We start from the raw sequence: 19,974 nt of genomic DNA, 5'->3' as shown, positions 1-19,974 counted from the left end.
GGTCAAAACTGGTTTTGACCACTAAGCGGTTTAAACCTGATTTTAACCGGTGAAAACTAGGTTTAAACCGGTCAAAACCCAGAAAAATATTTTTATGTAGTGAATGGTCGGCTACCTGGGCTATGGGCTATTTAGGAAATACAAAAGCAGTTGTGAGTTGGGACCATTTTGATATGCAGGCCTCGAAATAGATGGCAGCCATGGCCGCCTGAACTTTCATTAATGGCCGCCAATGCCGACCTGTCAGGCAGCCACAGATGGCTGCCTGTAAAATTCGTACAAAAGATTATATTTATCTTGGATTTTTCTCTTGTTTCAGCGCCGCCAAAAACAAGACATCAAACAGCGTTAAGACTACTACCTTAATTACATGTCGTGCTACGTCTTATGTGCTACGCAACGGGAGAGCAAATGTTGCGCAAATTTCATGGCAAAATTGATGGCAAATGTTTTTCATGAAAAAAAAATGTTGGAATAAATTCTTGTACTTCAGTTGGCTGTGCAAATAGTTCATCGTTCTACCAAGCATTTTTTGGTTCATCAGAAACTTATTTTTAGAATTTGAATTTTCTCAATAGTTAAAATAACCAACTGATTGATTATAAATATCAAAAACAAAGAAATTGAATATTTTTTGTTCCAAATCCAGCATTTAGGTTATTGTTGATCAAAACAAAATATAGTTGAACATCATTACTAAACATGGAGGGTAATATTTTTAATTCAATTGAAAAGCAACTTGATTCATACACTAAAAAAGGGTTTTGACCAGTAATAGGTGGTCAAAACTGCCCGGTTTAAACCAGGTTTTAACCGGTTTAAACCGATCAACCCTGGAAACCACTCATCGTAGTATGCTAACAGATTGAAGGCAATAAGTTTTCAGAATGTACATTTGATACAAAGCAAAATAAAAAGAGTTGATCTCACACAAAAACGTACAAACAACGTAAAACAATGTAAATTCGAGGTATAAAAGGATAAAACAAATCATCATCTCATTCATACCCAAGAATCAGTCAAAAAGGGCCCTTCATCTTTCCTCAACATCATCACATAATTCGCATCCGGATGAGGAGAATGATAGAATGAGTTGGGTCTCGAACGGGAGGATGGAGTAGGAGCATAGGGAAGAACAGGAGGAGTTGAAGAGCGCACGCTGTGCCTGGATGGTTGAGTAGGTACCTTGCTGTAGGCGGGGGTTGACCGGGAATCCTGTAAAGGTTCCACTTGTAATAAAAATATCTCAGAAACTATACCATCATCATTCTGCAGTGGATTTGAGTATAAAACGTTTTGTATCAGCACAATTACATTCTAAAATAAGCTAGATACATCCTGGCAGTCTAGTGAGGAGAGAATAGAACAGAAAACAGCGGTTTCGGCCAACAAGGCGATATCAGTGCCCAACTATCCTGAGCAAAAGAAAAACCTTTCATGGCAACAAAAGACAAACACGATCAGCAGTTTCAAACTGAAAAATTAACTTTTGCTTCTTGCATGCGTGATGCAGCATCGCTGTTAGGTAATTTAGCAGTTTTTTTGCATTCTTTAAACATAACTGATATCAAACTGACATCAATAAATAACGGAAACGTCAGTTTCTGCCTCACCTCAAATGAGCGCGGTTCGGCTGGGGACAGTGGCGGGCTGGAGAAGGGCGATACCTGGCTACCAATACTTGCGATCGACGGGACGCCAGCAAGATTGAAGTGATATTGTGTCCACCCCTGCTGCTTGAGAATTGCCCGCAGGTTCTTGTAGTCCCACATGACGGCCAGAACACGCCCGGCCGCCTTCACGACTCGATGGGGGTATCTGGTGTGTTAAAAGGCGTTAAACTTTGAGATAACTTCGTCTTCAATAATTTGGTAATAACGTTACAAAAACAAGACGTTTACATGGTAAAAAATAGTCCTAGAAATGAACAAAACAGATCGTCCTAGAAAAGTTTTTGTTCTAAGAGATAGCAAAGGTTGAAAGATATTTTTAAAACATACAAAAAAGAAGCCAGAAAACGACTCAAAGATAAACCCTGGCGTAAAAAGCCAAATATATCACGTTCGCCATTGCTGCAGCCCTGACCTGTAATTGCTTATTCTGCTGATGTCGATCAACTTCGGGACAGCTCCATCGTTGTACAGAAGAGTAGCGTTCTCCACGTTGGTCGATATGAGCTCCCTCAAGGCGCCACACACGGCCTCGCACATCGCTATCTTTTGCTGGCTCAACAATGGCGGCAGATCATCCAACGGAGAAAAGTCCTGGCCAGTGTCACGTGATTGGGTTTCTACTTCCGGCAGGAGATCAACGAAGTCCTGCATGGCGTGCTTACCTGGGTTGAAGAGACGAGGATTGCTTTGATCAGAAAGGGTGAGGGCCAAGTTCATCATCAAAAATTATTTATACTTTAAAGTTAAACTATAGCTTAACTTTTTCCCATTGTTGATTTTTCATTGCGCATTAAATAAGCAATAAAAGTGCAAAATACGTGTTTGGTTGTGATGAAGTGGTTAACTTTGTCAAGAAAGTTTTATTATGATGAAGACAACGCAAAATAAATGACATTCTTTCGCGCTTAGGGTCTTAAAACATGCATTTATCAGTTAATTCCAATTTTATTTAAAGAAGCTTTTACAAAAACATTAATCCTTCGCAGTGACAAAAATGGCGAAGGGATTGGGAAAACACTGCTTTACAACATACCCCCTTTCCTGTATACCTTGGCATAACACTAGACAGGACCCTATCCTATAAGACACACCTAATGAAGCTTAAGAAAAAATTATCTGCTCGCAATAACCTTTTGCAAAAGCTGGGAAACTCAAACTGGGGAGCAGATGAGCACACACTGAAGCAAACAGCACTGGCTCTCTGTTATTCGACCGCTGAATACTGCGCTCCAGTATGGGCTAGGTCAAGCCACACCAAAGTAATTGACTCCGAATTAAACCAAGCATGTAGAATCATAACTGGCACACTCCGTCCAACACCAATCGCCGACCTTTATAACTTAGCAACTATAGCTCCACCTCATATCCGAAGAGAAGTCACTACAAAAAAGGAAAGAGTAAAACAAATATCCGACCAACGCCACCCTCTCTATGAACACAAACTTATTCCAGCAAGACTCAAGTCACGCAAAAGCTTCATCAAAGTCGGCCCATTGGAACACACAAGCGCGACAGCTGCACGACTAGAAATGTGGACCTCTGAGCCCGATAGGACACAACATCCTGCCATCCCAAGTCCTTCCGAAAGTCTACAACAAACTCCCACCCTTGAGAGAAGAGAGTGGTGCTGCCTAAACAGAGCCCGCTGCGGAGTCGGGAGAAATAAAAGCAATCTTTTCCGATGGAAGATGACTCCTGACCCAATGTGTGATTGCGGCCTAGACAATCAGACGATGAAGCACATCCTCACCAACTGCCCCCTTAGCCCTTCATGTGATGACAACGACCTCAAAAACATCACAAACAATGCTCTTATCTGGCTCCGACACTGGCGTGACAAGCTATGAATGAAGTGACAAAAAGCAAAACTATTATACAGTTGTTACAATACCGGCCTCATTAAATCACCATCCACCATGTCACTTTTGAAACAAGTTGTCTCACCAATAAGTTGTTTGTTTCTCTCGTCCAGCGCCATGTTTCGCAGAGTGGAGCACATCACGGTCACGATGCGTTCATTGTCCATACGGAGGAACTCAACGAGCATGGGGAGGCCCTTCTCCTTCCGGACAGCGGTTCTAACAAAGTATTTGTTTCGTCAAGCAACGTAACAGACTTGATCTCGAAATGCAATAAAAAAAACAAGAATGCGACTTATCACCAGTTGTGCTACGTTTGCATGCTGTACTGCGTAGCAAACAACACAGTTGTTTAATGTAAAATCCAAACAGCAACATTAAAAACGTTTTCTATGCTTAATCATGCAGATGGACAGTGGATGTGGACAGCCAATGGTAAAATCTCCTATCGCACCTTATGTTGGCCGACCAGACCCACTGGCCGGCGGAGAGGTTCTGCAGAGCGCCAGTAGCAGCTTCCAGCGTTCCAAAGTTGCAAGTTTCGGCGAGGAGAGCGAGATAACGGCGTACGACGCCTGGTTGCCACAGCAACTCGACTCCGTGGATGCTGGCTTGTGATTCGTTCCTTGAATGGGAGGAGTCAAGCAGGGCCTGCAATGATTCGAGTCGCTTTTTGTTTCACGAGTAAATGACGAGAAAAAATACATCGACGCCCTCAAGACAGCGGAATTTTTAAAAATGCACATAACTTTTTATTTTTTGAAAAAAACTTGAGTTCCGCAGAGTTTGCTTAGGCTTCCAGGACAATCCCAAGCTCTACACGGGCTTTTACTTAAACGTCTTGGTCCACCTGTTAAAATCTAAAATTCAATTGACCAATTGCACAAATTTTAATACTAGTCCATTGTCAAAATTGCAAAGTATTTTTCAGGACCCAGTTCCAACACGAACGAAGCAAACTCTTCAGTAAAGAGCAACAGCATTTTCATTGTTTCAAATTCCCGTATTAAAGTAATTAGTGTGATTAGACACCATGAGATCTTTTGCTTTTTTAATTAAACTATGTGCAAAATGTGCCTGTCAAAGTCTTCTCACCTGTGCATCTTTTGATCTTCTCTTATCTTTCTTCTTGTGTCTCCTCCAGCAATCGTCATCTTTTGATTTCTGATCTGCATTCGTGTCTCGAAGAGGAACACGTGCCGCCTCCACCTCCAGTGCGAGCCGGTAGGATAGATTCCGGAGGATACACATGCAATTCTCCACGCCCTGGAACAATATTTGATAGACGAAAAGTTTAAAAATAGGAAACAACTCGAACATAAAATCAAGGAATTACATTAATTGAATAATCTTTTCACTCTTCTGCACAGATATCAGTGGCAGCCTTGAGTCTACCCTCTACAATCGACATGGCATATTTTTTGTAAAGCTTAACCACCGAAAAAGATTGAAGTGTATTTCGAAAAACAACTTCTTTGACCAACGAACTCTAAAAGCGATATAAGTAAACACTGCATTGCATCCAAGTAGTTAATCAACAAATCGTCAACAAACACAACTCTTTGCGCCATTCGAAGATTGCAAACACCCAGCACTCAAACACACCTTACTATCCACATCCTCTTTGCCAATTACGTTCTCCACGACAAGCAGGAGTGCTTCCACCAAGCCTTCGTAGGTCCTCATCTTCCTCCTTACTTCAGCACCAGCAGAGCTGATGTTTCTATGGAGAAAATAAAAGTTGAAGCAGGAGAAAAAATGTTTTTAGACGTTTCTTTCAAGTTTCAAAAAAGCTGACAGACTGTGGTGTACGATCACTCAGTGACACCACGTGGGATTGTAAAACCTCAATGAACGAGGAGAATTTCAAACTGATGAACACACGGAAATATAGTTTTTCATATTATGGCATGAGCAGCCTGATAAAGGAGCGGTGTGGTCGTTGAAGACCGACTCACGAGTCATGACGGTTCGTATGAATTTAATGGCTGAAGTTTTGATCATTTCAGCTTAATATTTTCAGCATTATAAACGCATTACAGAATCTCGATCAATATAATATTGTCAGAGATGTACGTATACGCCGCAAATTCTACGTTGCGGCGTAGACTTTTTGTTTACGCTAACGCTTGCGGCCACATTTTTTTTGGATAGTTTGCGCTTGAGGCTACGCCGTAAACTTTTCACGTTTTTTTAGCGCATAGCGTCAACGCATACTTTTTAATGTCTTTTTTTTCGCTACAACACGCCAATGCCTTCCAGCGCTGCAGTTGAAAGAATGTTTTCAATGGGCAAAGACATATTGGAACCAAAACACAGCAAAATGTCAGATGAACACTTTCAGATGCTTGTGTTTCTTCGTGGAAATTCAAAATAAAACTTGTTTGCTTCGAGTGGTTTATACCGTGTGAATGTTTGGCACCTAGCAAACAAAATTAGTTTACGCTAGTGTATGCGCTGACGCTAACGCTGCCAACTTTTTTTACAAGTTGCGTTGACGCATACGGCGTATGGTTTTTCGAACGTTTGCGTTAACGCTGACGGCGTCAATATTTTTTGTATGCGCGTACATCACTGAATATTGTACAGTACATAGAGCACGCAACTTCGATGATAATTATTCAGCAATTCTTAACCAGCACACTGTAATCGACGAACAATATGAGCAAAAAAAGAGAAATATCTGTATGTTTTCATCAAAGTTGCCACGTTCTGAAAATACACCACAGTATCAACCGAATGTTACACATACAACATGTTTAAAAAGTTGGAAAAATTTTGTAAGTTCACAAATTTTAAAGTCGATTTAGTCACTACTTAGTTTATGATGAATCGGCTTCTGAAAGGACACGCGTGTAAGTCTACAACTCGCGTAAATAACGTCATTCAAAGACATGGCCGACTTCCTGATCGAAGATTAGAGATGATTAATTATTATAGATAAAGCAACAAGGCTTAGTTTAGAATTGTTTTAAAGTCAAAATACATTACTTTCAGATCAATACATCTGCCCAAGACAGCAAAATCCGTCATTTTACATTGATTCAACGCCTGCAGACGTAGAATCAATGTAAAATGGCGGATTTTGTTGTCTGGGTCAAGATTGCTTCAAAGTGACTTTGTTCGTCTAATGTTACTAATTGCGATTTACTGAAGAGAATTCCGCTCCACTGTTTTAATCCATTAAAATTCCTGATTGCACGTATTGTAATGGGACGCGAACGATTTACAACGACATGGTATTTGTCGACAGTAACCAAAATGACTAAGATTGAATTGACGACGATCAGAAATTGAGCCAAGCTGTTACTACCGGTATGTAGAAAACGAGCCTGCAAAACACTTGTAACAAATGTAACAACCGTGCTAGCAATGTTGCCACTGTCTCTTGTCATGGAAAAGTACTAGATTTGACTGAAAAAAAACACTAGATTCACAAAAAAAAGCTAGATTATTTCAATAAAATCAATTCACTGCATCAAGTCCCTTCAAATTTTAAGCCATTTAAAAAGTTGCAAATGATTAAACTTCATGTTTTCAAACTTCCATGTAAAAAAACGTAAGAAATAACTTGCAATGTGAAAAAAAAACTATTTTTCTGTACAACTAAATTGCAGAAAGTTCAAAAAAGGATTGCAAAATCTGGTTCGTATATTGATTAAAATTGCTTGCTCAAAAATCACAACAACACATAATTTCGCTCCAGAAAACTAACCTTAGGCAACCAGTTGCGTTGATGAACACTGTTGACCAATGAGGGTCAATGGTGAGGTCACTCGCGGTCAAGTCAGCCACCATGTCAAGGTCATAGGGTTCATACTGGGTCATTCTGGTGGGTTCAAGCATGCTGACATAAAGGATAATAACTTTTGATGCCAGCACTGGCATGGCGCTGTCAGTCAAAGTCATTTTGAGCTGCTCGCAAGATGAAAGATTCCACATGACACCTAGGAAGCAAAAGAAAAACAATTCCATCAACTATTGTACAAACAATACGGAAATCAGACATCTCACTTACTAAAACGAACTCACTTGCAGAGAAGAATGAAATGAGCGTTATTGTGTCAGCTGTTTGGGCAGTTCAATGGTGAGAGCAACAGTCTACATTCGAGAGGGCCTCAGTTGACCCGTGACAAGAGAAAAGAATTACACATGCTGTAACAAAAGCGGCACCTGTGACCAATTCCTTCATTTCTTGGTCGTTGGTGGTTCGGAGAACGTGAGCTAGCGATGACGCGCCTCCACAAGTCCTCACTATGAGTTTCGCTTCATCGTTGCTCTTCCCAAACACCATGTTCCTCAGCGCCCCACAAGCGTTTCGTTGAACCTTAAGGTTTACAAAAGGAGCACTAAGTGTTGAGTTTTAGCAGAAATTTTTCCTCTGGCTTTCGTACAATCACTGTCTTGTAAAAAGTGCAATTCGTTCAAAACTGAACAAAAAGCGAAACATGCTGGATGAGGTTGTTTGTAACGAGCGGTCATGAATTCCAATAAATAAACAGCAAAGACATGGGCCAGCAAATGTTTTGAAAAAAAACGCATCTTCAATGCTACTACAAAGTTCAAACTGTGCGTCAGCGCTAGCGATAAACCTAGACAGCAAAATCCATCATTTTGCATTGATTCAACGTCTGCATACGTTAAATCAATGTAAAAATGACGGATTTTGCTGTCTGGAAAAAAAACACACTACGAATGCAGTTTCTGCATTCTAGGATCTGTTAGTTTGCAGCGGTATAAATTGAAAGGAGTTTGTTACAACATAAAACTTACGTCAAGAACATGATGGTGTAACAAATTGACCAACAACGGCAACACTCCATGCTTGCGGATGACGCCCTTCATATTGTCGTTGCCATAAGTGATGTGCTGGATGTATGCTGCTGCGTTCGATACCACCTGGCAGGGGGTTAAAAATAGCAGTCTGTATAAATGCATGGAGCAGTGCCTGTACTATCTCTGTTAAGGAATCAAGCAAGTCAGTCTTTTTTGTATTGATTAATGTCAATTCAAATCAATGCAAGAAAACAATTTGCTGGCCGGGAACGGGACGACCCAGCAGCCGTATTGTTGTAAGCGTCAGAATCAGTGCAGCAAAACCATGAATGTAGTAATTTCAATTATTAAAAACCCAAAAAATGCACTGTTAGGCACCATGAATTCTTAATAAACAACTAGTGTTTGGTGTAGATTGGTATAATATCCCAGCAAAGAAAGATTGCTTAACAAAAATACCATAAAACAGATATCACTCTTATTTTCTTAGAAATGCAACATTTTCTAGAGGAACTTTGGAGAAAATCCCATATCACCATGATCGTTTAGTTAGCTTGTTGAGGGATACTTTTTTTGTTTTTGTTTGTCGTATCCAGGCTTACGCCCGATGATTGAAGATTTAGATTAAGTGGACGGGAAGGCAAGGAAGCCAATCTTCGTGACCACCTACAGGCATGCCTTAAAGTGTCTTACCAAAAGCACCCTTTCGAACGTCGAACCAGGGCTCTCACCACTCGGCAATGCAGCCGACAGGGATACTAAGCAGCCATACTTGCAGATCTTCAAAATTAACATACCCAGCAAAAACGTAAACAGTTATACTGTGTGATGTAAGTAAGCACAACTTATTCAATAATAACTTACTTGATAAGATGAATGGCGTAGCATTTCAATGACCTCATTTATTTCAGGATTTTTGTCAAACGAAAAACTAAAAATGTAAGCGCAATGTTTGAGATAAACAATCAGGAAGTTGTTCATCGGTAGAGGAAACGATAAGGATGTCGTAGTCGTGACGTATATAGCTCCACCCATACAGGCTCAATCGTGATTGGTCAATTGTTTATGTAGTTTTTGAAATTAATGTCGAAGGTAGAGTGGACATGATTGGACTTTATAGAGCATTTTGACAATTAAAATATATACTATTTCACGTAATATTAAGAGAAAAATCTCTCATCTTTATTGAGAAATAATTTGAGCTTAGATTATTTTAAGCAATGCTTTTGCCTGAGTGAAGCGGTGTGAATAAAATAGTATTTGACTTTATGAAGGGAACAATTATCCAAAAATACCAGAGGCTTTGAATCACCATGACACTTTCAAAGATTGAATTAAGCTACGTGTGCGGCGGTTAGAAAATGCAAAGAAGCAGACTTACTACTCATCGCTGTTATGAAGGCCTGAATCTCGATGCGATGCGTTGACATGGCGGGGGGATGGAAGGGCCTGGCTACGACGGTGGTGGTCCACTGGTTCGCCCATGGAGGAATGGCGTGGAGGGTGTGCAACTGCAACAAATTTGTTAGTTCAGTTGTTTTGGCGTTGGTTAACATTTGTCAAAACGGTAAGTGGACTTGACCAAGTTATAGTCATCCCAACACAAAGGTAGGATCAACGGCACGTAACAATATTTTTGCGTTGCTGTTATCAACACTATATCACCCACTTTCAGTCAATGAAGAAATGGCTTAGGTGCATAAATGTTAGTTTATGAATTTTTTTACTTTTGCCTTTTAAATCGCATAAAATCGTTAACTATTGCATAAAGTCTATTTTGAAACCCGTTTTATTTTTTTCAAAACCATTCAGTCTTTGAAAGACAACCGCGATTGTAAAGCAATCAGTTCGCGGAATGGCCCGTTTCGGGGAATCCTACATGGAAAGACCGATTCGGAGACAGCCTCTTTCGAAAAAAGTGATCTGGTGATTTCTTAAACTCAGCGACGACTTCTGTTTATTTAGAGAAATTGTAGGGATCATTTGGGGGTCCACGTCTTTTAGGCGCAGACAGTTAGGCGCCGATCAAATAGGCGCGCACACTGAGGCGTCTGGATAGTTAGGTGCGGAGCACTGTGGCGCCCGTTCATTTAGGTGCCATTCCTAGCAAAGTCTGCAGATTATATAAGCTTGGCAGGTAGGGCACAAAATGTTACATCGAACAGAAAAATATGTTGTTTTGTTAATGCGCGTGTGGAGATGAGGTACGAGACAACGCTCTACTACTCTTGATATTAGCACATCTCCATAGGACATTTGCTATGCATCCTGAACACAGGTTGCAGCCAGATGGAACTTTACTTAATCTGTTATCTTTCGCAATCACTTTTACTCGGGATGGATTGGTCATGTGGCAAGTACGTATGAGACAACGCTCTACTACATGAATACATTTCTATAAGGCATATGAACCCTGGTTACAAGTTGCAAGTATAATGGTGCGACTTTGCTCGTTATTAAACCTAGTCGGGTTTTGACGGAAAACTAAGTCACTCTTCACTCAAGCCTACCACCCACTTGAATATAGGCTGCGGTATATTTTTTACTGATGTTTAGCGTAGTTATTATTTGACTCACTAAAAGTGAACTCAGTCATGTTCGGAAACTTGAATAATTTATTGATAAAGCTTTCGCCGACGCAAACCTGGACTAACAACAAATAAATGCCGAACACGCGCATTAAAATACAATATCATATATTTTTCTGTTCAATATAACATTTTGTGTCAAAAGCATTGACGGTTCAAGCAGCTTCACTCACGGAAGCCATGACATATTTTTTTGTTCAATATAACATTTTGTGTGAAAAGCATTGCCCTACCTGCCAAGCTGATATAATCTGCAGACTTTACTAGGGATAGCACCTAAATGAACGAGCGCCACAATGCTCCGCACCTAAATATCCAGACGGCACAGTGTGCGTGCCTGTTTGACCGGCGCCTAACTGTCTGCGCCTAAAAGACTTGCTCCCTCATTTGGGTAGGCGGTTTTTGTGTTTACCTTCCCATACCCAATACCCATGCAAACTTTCAATGTGGTAGGTGTAAATTAGCTGATATCTTGCGGGTATAGGCTATAGCAATATCTAGCAGCTTTAGTTGAGACATTTTCGCTGAGACTTCATTTGATTAACCACTATTGTTAATCACGAAATGCCGTTTGACAACTGTTTTATTTGATCAACCTCTATTATAAGCTAATGCCTTTGAATAAACAAATGCCGCTATGAAATTTTAGAAATCTCCGAAAAGGCTTTCTCCGAAAAAGGCTGTCTCCGAATTAAGATTTCTCCGAATTGGATTCACCAAATAGTAGCAGAACAATTAATTCGTGATGTAAAGTTTAGAGGCTGATCAACAACGAATGTAAAGTGCCCTTACAATGGAACTTAGGCGATAGGATAATTTTCAATGACTGGTAGTAAAAGATAAAAAAACAGTGGTATCGTATTTTCGCTTATGGTTTCATCATGAAGCAACAAGAACTGAAGAAGTAGCCAACTGCCCATTCAGTAACTGACAGAGCGAAGACGCTATTTGCTTGAGTCAAGCCAAGGCACTTCACTCTGTTCCAGATCATTCGCTCAAGACCTGACTTATTTGCTGATGTATACAATCGGCATAAACTAAATAATCTATAATGTCACAATGGCTGCAAGCAAGGTTAACGATCAAATCCTATTCTTTTACTGGTGTTTCGCAGACCATGAGAGTGCAAACCTTCTACGGCATTCAAACAATCAATACAAAAACACTAAACTGAATTTTCAAGATGCATAAATACTCGTTGTGAGCACTAACAACAGCACTGTGTGAAGCTATCAACAAAGCAATAATCAGCAAAGCAATTATTTCTCCAATTTTCTCATAATTAAACGAATATTGCTGAAAATCCAAAATACCTAATGAACATGAGAAGTTGGTTTTTAGTATCTCACTGTAAAATATATGCACTATGCAGTGCTGAATTTCGGAATGCACAACTTCTGCAACGAAAGCCAATCGCATCTTAGACGAAGTTTTATCTTCAAGATGCAAAATTTTTGCTAGCCAAAGTACAATCAAGTGAAATAGTTTTGGAAACATTGCGACAATTTTGACAACTGCCAGGTCTAAATTAGAAGTTCTCGTCACCAAATTAGCAGTTTCGGATAGAATCGACTGAAGTCAAGCACTGCCAACATATAATACAGAAATGAACGGAGACGGCGTTGCTCCTTTGATGACTAACTCACCAGGCGTAGATGCAATACGAGGAGATGATGAATGATTCGGATAATCACCACTGGGATGCCGATTATCATGGTAACCGTGCTGTCGGCTCACAGGATGAGACTCGTGTGTCTTCTTGGTTCTCGGTGGAGGAACTGGCACTTCGCCTGCATGGATGGTAGAATACAGATGACGAAGATGTTTTAACATTTATAAAGAAACAGCATCTGCATCAAACTCTTCAAATGATGCCTTCAGTGGTAACCAGGTCTCATAGATCGAATAAACTTTTGTGACAAATTTCAACCATTTTAAGCTGGTATGGTCGGGTTATGGCTATGATTGCAAACATTTTGTTACCTATGTGGTTATGGTGATCAAACGTGAGGTAGGGCTTCACAAAGTTGATCACCTAGCAGACAACCAAAAGTCAGTTCTAGTTAGGTTTATAATACCCATTCAGAATAGTGGCTTTAAAAGTTCAACAAACAACATACAAGCAAAAAATAACTGTGCTCAAGTATAAAACGAATTCGCTGGCAAAGTCATTTTTCCAGGTTAATATGTTTTCTATGGTCTGCTGTAGTCAATTCCTCACAAGATGGCAATTAGGAATAGCACTCTTCCAAAGTGTGAAGACAAGAAGAGTCCGTGAATGTTACTGGGTCTTTGTAATAAAATTATACATTTGGGTAAAATAGTCAACACTCACCAATTAGGGTGATTCAGAAATTGATTTTTTTTTTAATTCAATGGGGCACCCTCTTGTATCGTGTCAATACCTGAAAAAATAATCCTGTCAAATTTTTAGGGCAATCGAAAGCATTTTTAAGGTTGCTACCGACTTTGAAAGCTGCACATAATACACAAATGGGTCATTCCCTGTCAACTCAACAGGGTGTGCAAGCTCGACCCTCTTAGATTTTCTTGAAATTTACACTAAAGTTTCATATTGATGTATAATGAACACAAAAAAAATTTCAGCTCATTATCTCAAGACGTTTAGAAATTACAGCCCTTCAAAAGTCACCAAGGTCCCTCAAAATGTGTTCGCATGTACAATTGTACATTTTCCTCCATGTTTGGGTCTTCATAACTTTTAATCTAAAGCATTTACAAAGCTGAAAATTGGTATTCTGATTGAAAAGAGGGTGCAAAGATGAAGCCCGAACCATCTTTACACCCTCCAAACTTCAATAATTTTACATTTGTTTGGTGTCAGTCTCATGGGGGTTAATTATCAACTAGTATAGATTAATGATATGCAAAATGGTAGTTCTGTGATTATTGGTTTGGGAGATAGCGGACATCAAAAATTGATAAAAAATTTTCAAATGTAAAAAATTTCAATTTTTGAAAAGTTCTATATCTAAATCTAATTGGAAATTAGCAATTTTGGTAGTAGATATGAAAACTAGGGCTGCTTTTTAATCAGAATACCAATTTTCAGCTTTGTAAATGCTTTAGATTAAAAGTTATGAAGACCCAAACATGGAGGAAAATGTACAATTGTACATGCGAACACATTTTGAGGGACCTTGGTGACTTTTGAAGGGCTGTAATTTCTAAACGTCTTGAGATAATGAGCTGAAATTTTTTTTGTGTTGATTATACATCAATATGAAACTTTAGTGTAAATTTCAAGAAAATCTAAGAGGGTAAAGCTTGCACACCCTGTTGAGTTGACAGGGAATGACCCATTTGTGTATTATGTGCAGCTTTCAAAGTCGGTAGCAACCTTAAAAATGCTTTCGATTGCCCTAAAAATTTGACAGGATTATTTTTTCAGGTATTGACACGATACAAGAGGGTGCCCCATTGAATTAAAAAAAAAATCAATTTCTGAATCACCCTACGTCCCTACTCACCATATGGTTCTGGGGTTGATTGTACGTGTCCACGGCTCACTAAACCACGTTTGTGATGGGCTGGTTGATGAGGATGGCTGTTTAATGGAGGAGGAGGAGCGGGAGGTTTTCGAGGAAGAGGAGGAGGAATGTTGTTGGATTTAACTGGAGATGGAGGAGTTCTATGTTGTGATGGAATGTGATGATTGTGGTGACCATGAGCAGGAGGATAAGCAGGAGTCATTTGATAATAAGGATGCTGTGGCAAGGGCTGACGTGTATGGTAAGTATTGGCACTATGGTAAACACCATGATTAGGATGGTACGCAGGGGCTATTGGAGATGGTTGCAAATTGACATAATGGCTTTGGTAAATTTGGGGCTGGTGTTGAACATAAGCATTGTGAGTGTCCCTAGGAGGGATTTCGGGCTGTGCATAATAAGTGTACACAGGCTGGTACACAGCAGGGGGTGAAAAATAGGTAGGGAATGGGGGTTGTTCAGGTTCTCTCGGCCGTGGGTTAGCATAAAAGGGGCGGGGTTGGGCAACAGGAGGATAATGATAACCAATCTTTTCCTTAGATTGATGGACTCCGGGTTGCTGTGAATAATCAATCGGGCAAGTCTGTGGTCGTGACATCTGTAACAAGGTGACAGAGTTTAACGTAAAAAAAACAATGTTAACGTTTGTAAAACAAACTTTTGCATAATTGATTTGTCGACAGCACTGTAAGGTAAGGGTGGTCCCATACTTGATCCAAGCATCGGGGGATGAGAAGATAAGGTTCTCATTATACTAAGCCTTCGGCACTAACGAGAGTAGGGTGGCCAGTTCCTTTCTCTCGGCCGACTTTCCTTCAGCAACAACGCCCATCCAATTTATTACACCCTTGGGAGAGGTGAGCGATGTTTCTCAATAACCAGTATAAGCCGGGAGTCGAACCAGGATTGCATGATTGGATGATTGGAAAGCGAGCGCCTTACCCGCTGCGCCATCCCACCGCCACTGTATGGCATCCTATTTCCAAATAATCGTTCTTTTGTGAACAAGCAAAAAATTTAACCATCGATTTAACTCGCTACAAATCGAAAAGTAACATAACGATCCCAGCCCAGCTAACAATTCATTGACACGTGCAAGGTTATTATGAGGGATTTTGTGTCACTAAGATGAACATTGAACAATGAGCTGTCTTTAGGCAAAACTGCGTTAGATTATTGTAATTGACAATGGGACAACTTCGTCAGTTATGATTTTGTCAACGTAACTACACCATGTTATATAATTAGTACCGGTAGTTAAGGAATGTTCATTGGTATAATAGGATCTTAATGGATTGAATTGAGTTGATTAGCAACATTGATCGAAAGAATATGATAGATTTAACCAAATTTTGTATTTTCTCAATAAAATGCAATTGAATCAGTTCATTCATCTAAGGAGCATTAAACACGCTATTTCACTCTTTCATAAAGTGTTTACATTTCAGTTTAACAATAAGCTTCAATGCTGGGTTTTTTTTTTCGGTCATTTATCGGTCATTGACCGATTTTTTAGCAAAATGTCCGAAAAAAATATAGTGAATTCGGTCAAAATGTCTGAAAAAATATGTACGCTCTCAAATCGATTTCAGTGATTGCAAAGAAGCTTCTTGCGCCACTGTACGATATTTTGTCAATCGGAAATACAAGACGTAGACTTAGTGTTTAAACGTTGATCCAATGTCTTACTATACGTGATAACGCAAATACAGAAGTCAGTCTTCGAAATTAGCGTGGGCAATCGGCACTTGCCGACGCAGATGCGTGAATGGCGCATTAGCGTTGGCAATAAAAATGCTGAGGCCACAGGAGCGCTTGTAAGGACCAACAGATTACAAAAAAAAATAATTTTCTTGGACTACACCAGACTCTTACTGTTGCTGGATGTTTTATTTGGGTTACTTCTTACTTCGCCGGCGCTTAGACACGTGCCCAGCTGGGAGAATTAAATCTTTTATAAAATATCATCCTATTTGCATTGATTCAACGAAAGTAGACGTCAAATTAGTCTAAGCATCTACTCCTTATCGCGCCTCGCGACTTTGTGTTGCTCGCAGTATCTCCATTGTACCGAAATTATGTTAGTGTAAACGTAAATCGAGGCAATCTTTTAGCAGGGAGCTATTAATTTGTTACCGGTACCTGGTTGAGCAATTAACGTTATTTTATGATAATTCAACGTCACTAGATGTCGAATTAATGTAAAACAAACGTAAATTTCTTATTGGGTACTGTTGTTACGCAATATAACCCGCCGGGAAAATTAAATCGATTTGTGTTGCCTCGAACGTTGAATCAACCCAAAATTAACTTACTTTTCCCCCGTGAGTTATATAACGTTAATTACTGTAACAGCGTGCGTATCGCGTTGCTCGCTTTATCGCTAGTTTTAGTATTATTACATCACAACAAATCAAACAGTGCGGTCGTGATAGACTACTCCAGTATATTTTTCGCTTTACATGTTTTGGTACAACTTTTTCGTAATAAACGTTCACATGCAATTGCCGAGGCAATTTCAACTTTTGCCGTTTGGCCTCGACAATGTTTTTGCAAAAGCAAAAATATGTTAATTTCGAAGACTGGAAGTAACGTTTGTCTGTTCTAACTTTTCTCAGATAAAACACGACAACGTTTCTCAGCGAAACTTAATGTTGTAGCCAGTCAGGAAGTGCAAATTTTGGTTTGTATCAGCTACTTGAAAGGAAATATTTTCATCAGAAAAAATGACCGAAATAAATAAAAAATGACCGAATTTTTTCAAGTCATTTCGGACAAATGACCGAAAAGTCTCAGCGAAAAAAAAAACCCAGCTTCAATGACATGGTTTAATGTTTTACCATATAAACATGATTGAATAAATTGTTTCGCTTCTGGCAGCACGTTTGTTATTCACTAAAAAGAACGTTCAATCTACACTTGTGAAACATGGTTGAAGTGGAAACACAAATGCAAACCTTGATAGGTGAACTTCTGTGTAAAACGGCATTATGCAGGGTGGGATCTTCAGGTCTGTCCTTATCTACAAAAAGAAACGCATTATTACGTTAAAGAATGCAGTGCTGCCGATTCGTCACTTTTGTTCAAAACTGAACGCTAGCGCGTGTTCTTGGTTGTATCTTGCACGAAACTCACCCAGACAACAAATGCATCGTTTTTTACATTGATTCAACGTCTGCAAACATAAAGCAACGGCACCGAGCACGAAGGGTGCCATACACCCGTTAATTCTTCACGTTCTTGTTAACGGCATTATATTATTTTATATGGAACTATCAACTTAAACCCAGCTGTAATGCAATGAAGAAATGACGTGACAAAAATTCAGTAAGGCTCAATGATCATATACCAATTGAAATTCGTTGTCCCTTCCGCTTCGGTTTATTAACTCAATACTTTTAAAGCGGAGTTATGATGCATTTCGAATGCCAACAAAGATGACAAGCTCAGTGTAGAGTAGACCTATGGGCTTTAGCAATTAGCATACTCAGCTAATAAGGTCAAAATCTCACGCTTAACGCAGAGAAATACACGAGATGGATAGAGCAAAGGCGAGTAATAAATTAGATCAAACGGTCTTACGTTCGAAACAGAAAGGTGATATTAAATCCAACACAATTTAAGGCCAAAAATTTACATACATTAAATTAACATGATATACTAGTGAATTAGATTAGAAACACATTAAGCAAAAAAATGCATCAAACTAATGCATTTGTCTAGATTTTGAAAGTCTTTTTGTGTAGCTTGCCTCCTAATTTCCTAAAAAAGGTGGCACAGGGGTTGAGAGTTGAAAACTTCTCCTAAACAAGCACAGCATAATGTAAAACAAAAGCGAAACTTTAAAGAATTTTTTTGTCATTAATAGACTTTACCAGTAAATTGCAGTCAGCATTTGAAAAATTGAATTGCTTTGGAAATATCTTACGCAAAAGTGTTTGTGAAGAAGACACTCTGTATGACTGAACATCACGCTGAGAAAATCTTTTCACATCCTGCTCATAAAAAGATCCTCGCTTGCTCTCTGTATCACTCTCCTCCACATGGTCTTCATCTGGAGACCTGAAAAATAAACAAATTTGACAATCAATATAAAACAGAATGTAAATGTGGCAAAAATACTTAGGTTTTAATAAAGGAAATAGCATTTTAAACAAACTTGTTGCTGTTTGCACACTATCAATAATTGTTTGAAGGCGTAAGATCAGAACTAAGAATATGGGTTCCACAAATTATATTTATCCTTAATGAGCCTTGTTCCGAATTATCGTTTTGCAAAATGTTACTGCTGTAGTAAAAATAGATTTATTTTAAAGAGTACATAAAGAAAGCAATTATTATTGTTGCCATAAAATCTGCAATCAATTGCATGGTATTGTGAAGGGCTTCATGCATGCATAATTGTTGCATTTTTTGCACCTTCATAAGTAGTCAAAGCTACTGCCTTTTTTAGTGAAAATGTAAGACTTTTACAATATTCAGTCACCAATAATGGTGACAAGACAAAAAGAAGTAAATACACAATACACATGTACTGCAGTAACAATGAAAGTGAAAAAGGCAGGATTACATTTTACTGGTGTCTTCATTTGAATGAAACCTACACCTTTCCAGTTGATCAGCAACTGTGTGGTGTTCTTCTTCAAGTTCTTTTGTCAATCGTTCAAACTGAATTTCCTAAACCATAACAAAAAAAATTGAGATTATATGTATATATACCGGTAAGTGAAACAAAATTTATTTTACTATTCTTCTTCCCGATTTACGTCTCATATCTCAGAGTCGGAGTGAGACGAGGTCTAACAAGACACACACTCAGTCTTCATTCATCACGATCTAAGGGGCTAGTGTTGGTCACCTGTCACTGCTTCCTGTTATCATTTATTGTATTAATTTGCCATCAGTAAACGATTAGTGTTATATATTTAACTACTTTAGGCTTATCATTCAGGAAGAGCAAAAAAAAAACTAAAATGTCAACAAGCTAAGTAATAAATATAGGTAAAAACCTGGAACTTTCATACTGAAAAGGAAATAATGATTTAATTGTCAACTCAATCAGTTGCTTGTCTGAACCGATTAAACTGGCCAACCATAATAAGACAAGAGTATGCTAGTATCGGCACCTGTTCTTTTACTGATGCCAATATAAATTCGGTGTCATTCTGTCCTGTTGAATACGCTTGACTTTGGTGGTCATAGGAAGACATTAGTAAATTTCAAGTTACAATTAATCATTGACAACTAGCAAATATTCATCTTGTGGCAAGGCTCCTTAATCAAGCCAACCTAAAAAAGCACAACACTTTTCTAAAAATTGAAATATTTACAACCAGAACAAAGGTTATTTTCAATTATATGTTTTTCTAATTCAAAAGAAAGCAAAGGTACCGTAGTCTTTTTGCTTATAAACAAAGAAATATACTGCCCTGGTCATGAAATAAACACATTTGTAAATTAATTATGCAAAGCCTAGTACGAGTCTTGTATTAGATTTTAATCCAACATAGTCCAAGCCATTGCATCACCTTTTTCCCATGCTCTGATGTGTTGGGTAGCAATAACA

At 39.0% G+C, this 19,974-nt stretch overlaps 1 protein-coding gene across 1 annotated transcript; it reads right to left on the bottom strand.

The window, feature by feature from the left end:
* Positions 1 to 979: 979 nt before the first annotated feature.
* Positions 980 to 19,668, bottom strand: LOC145764336 (uncharacterized). The gene is made up of 18 exons (XM_082575953.1): positions 19,535 to 19,668; positions 18,979 to 19,085; positions 18,337 to 18,470; positions 17,366 to 17,430; positions 14,388 to 15,006; positions 12,543 to 12,686; positions 9,690 to 9,819; positions 9,173 to 9,239; positions 8,306 to 8,431; positions 7,706 to 7,859; positions 7,248 to 7,479; positions 5,138 to 5,255; positions 4,628 to 4,798; positions 3,987 to 4,183; positions 3,618 to 3,751; positions 2,086 to 2,335; positions 1,614 to 1,818; positions 980 to 1,215 (listed from the first exon to the last, which is right to left on the bottom strand). The coding sequence occupies exons 1-18, from the start codon at positions 19,616 to 19,618 to the stop codon at positions 1,003 to 1,005; spliced, it is 3,150 nt and encodes a 1,049-aa protein (XP_082432079.1). The 5' UTR covers positions 19,619 to 19,668; the 3' UTR covers positions 980 to 1,002.
* Positions 19,669 to 19,974: the final 306 nt, after the last annotated feature.

The sequence above is a fragment of the Aplidium turbinatum genome, chromosome 2, assembly GCF_918807975.1.
Source record: "Aplidium turbinatum chromosome 2, kaAplTurb1.1, whole genome shotgun sequence".
Lineage (NCBI taxonomy): Eukaryota > Metazoa > Chordata > Ascidiacea > Aplousobranchia > Polyclinidae > Aplidium > Aplidium turbinatum.
The sequence above is the reverse complement of the archived record's forward strand: the minus strand, read 5'-3'. Positions and strand labels throughout refer to the sequence as shown.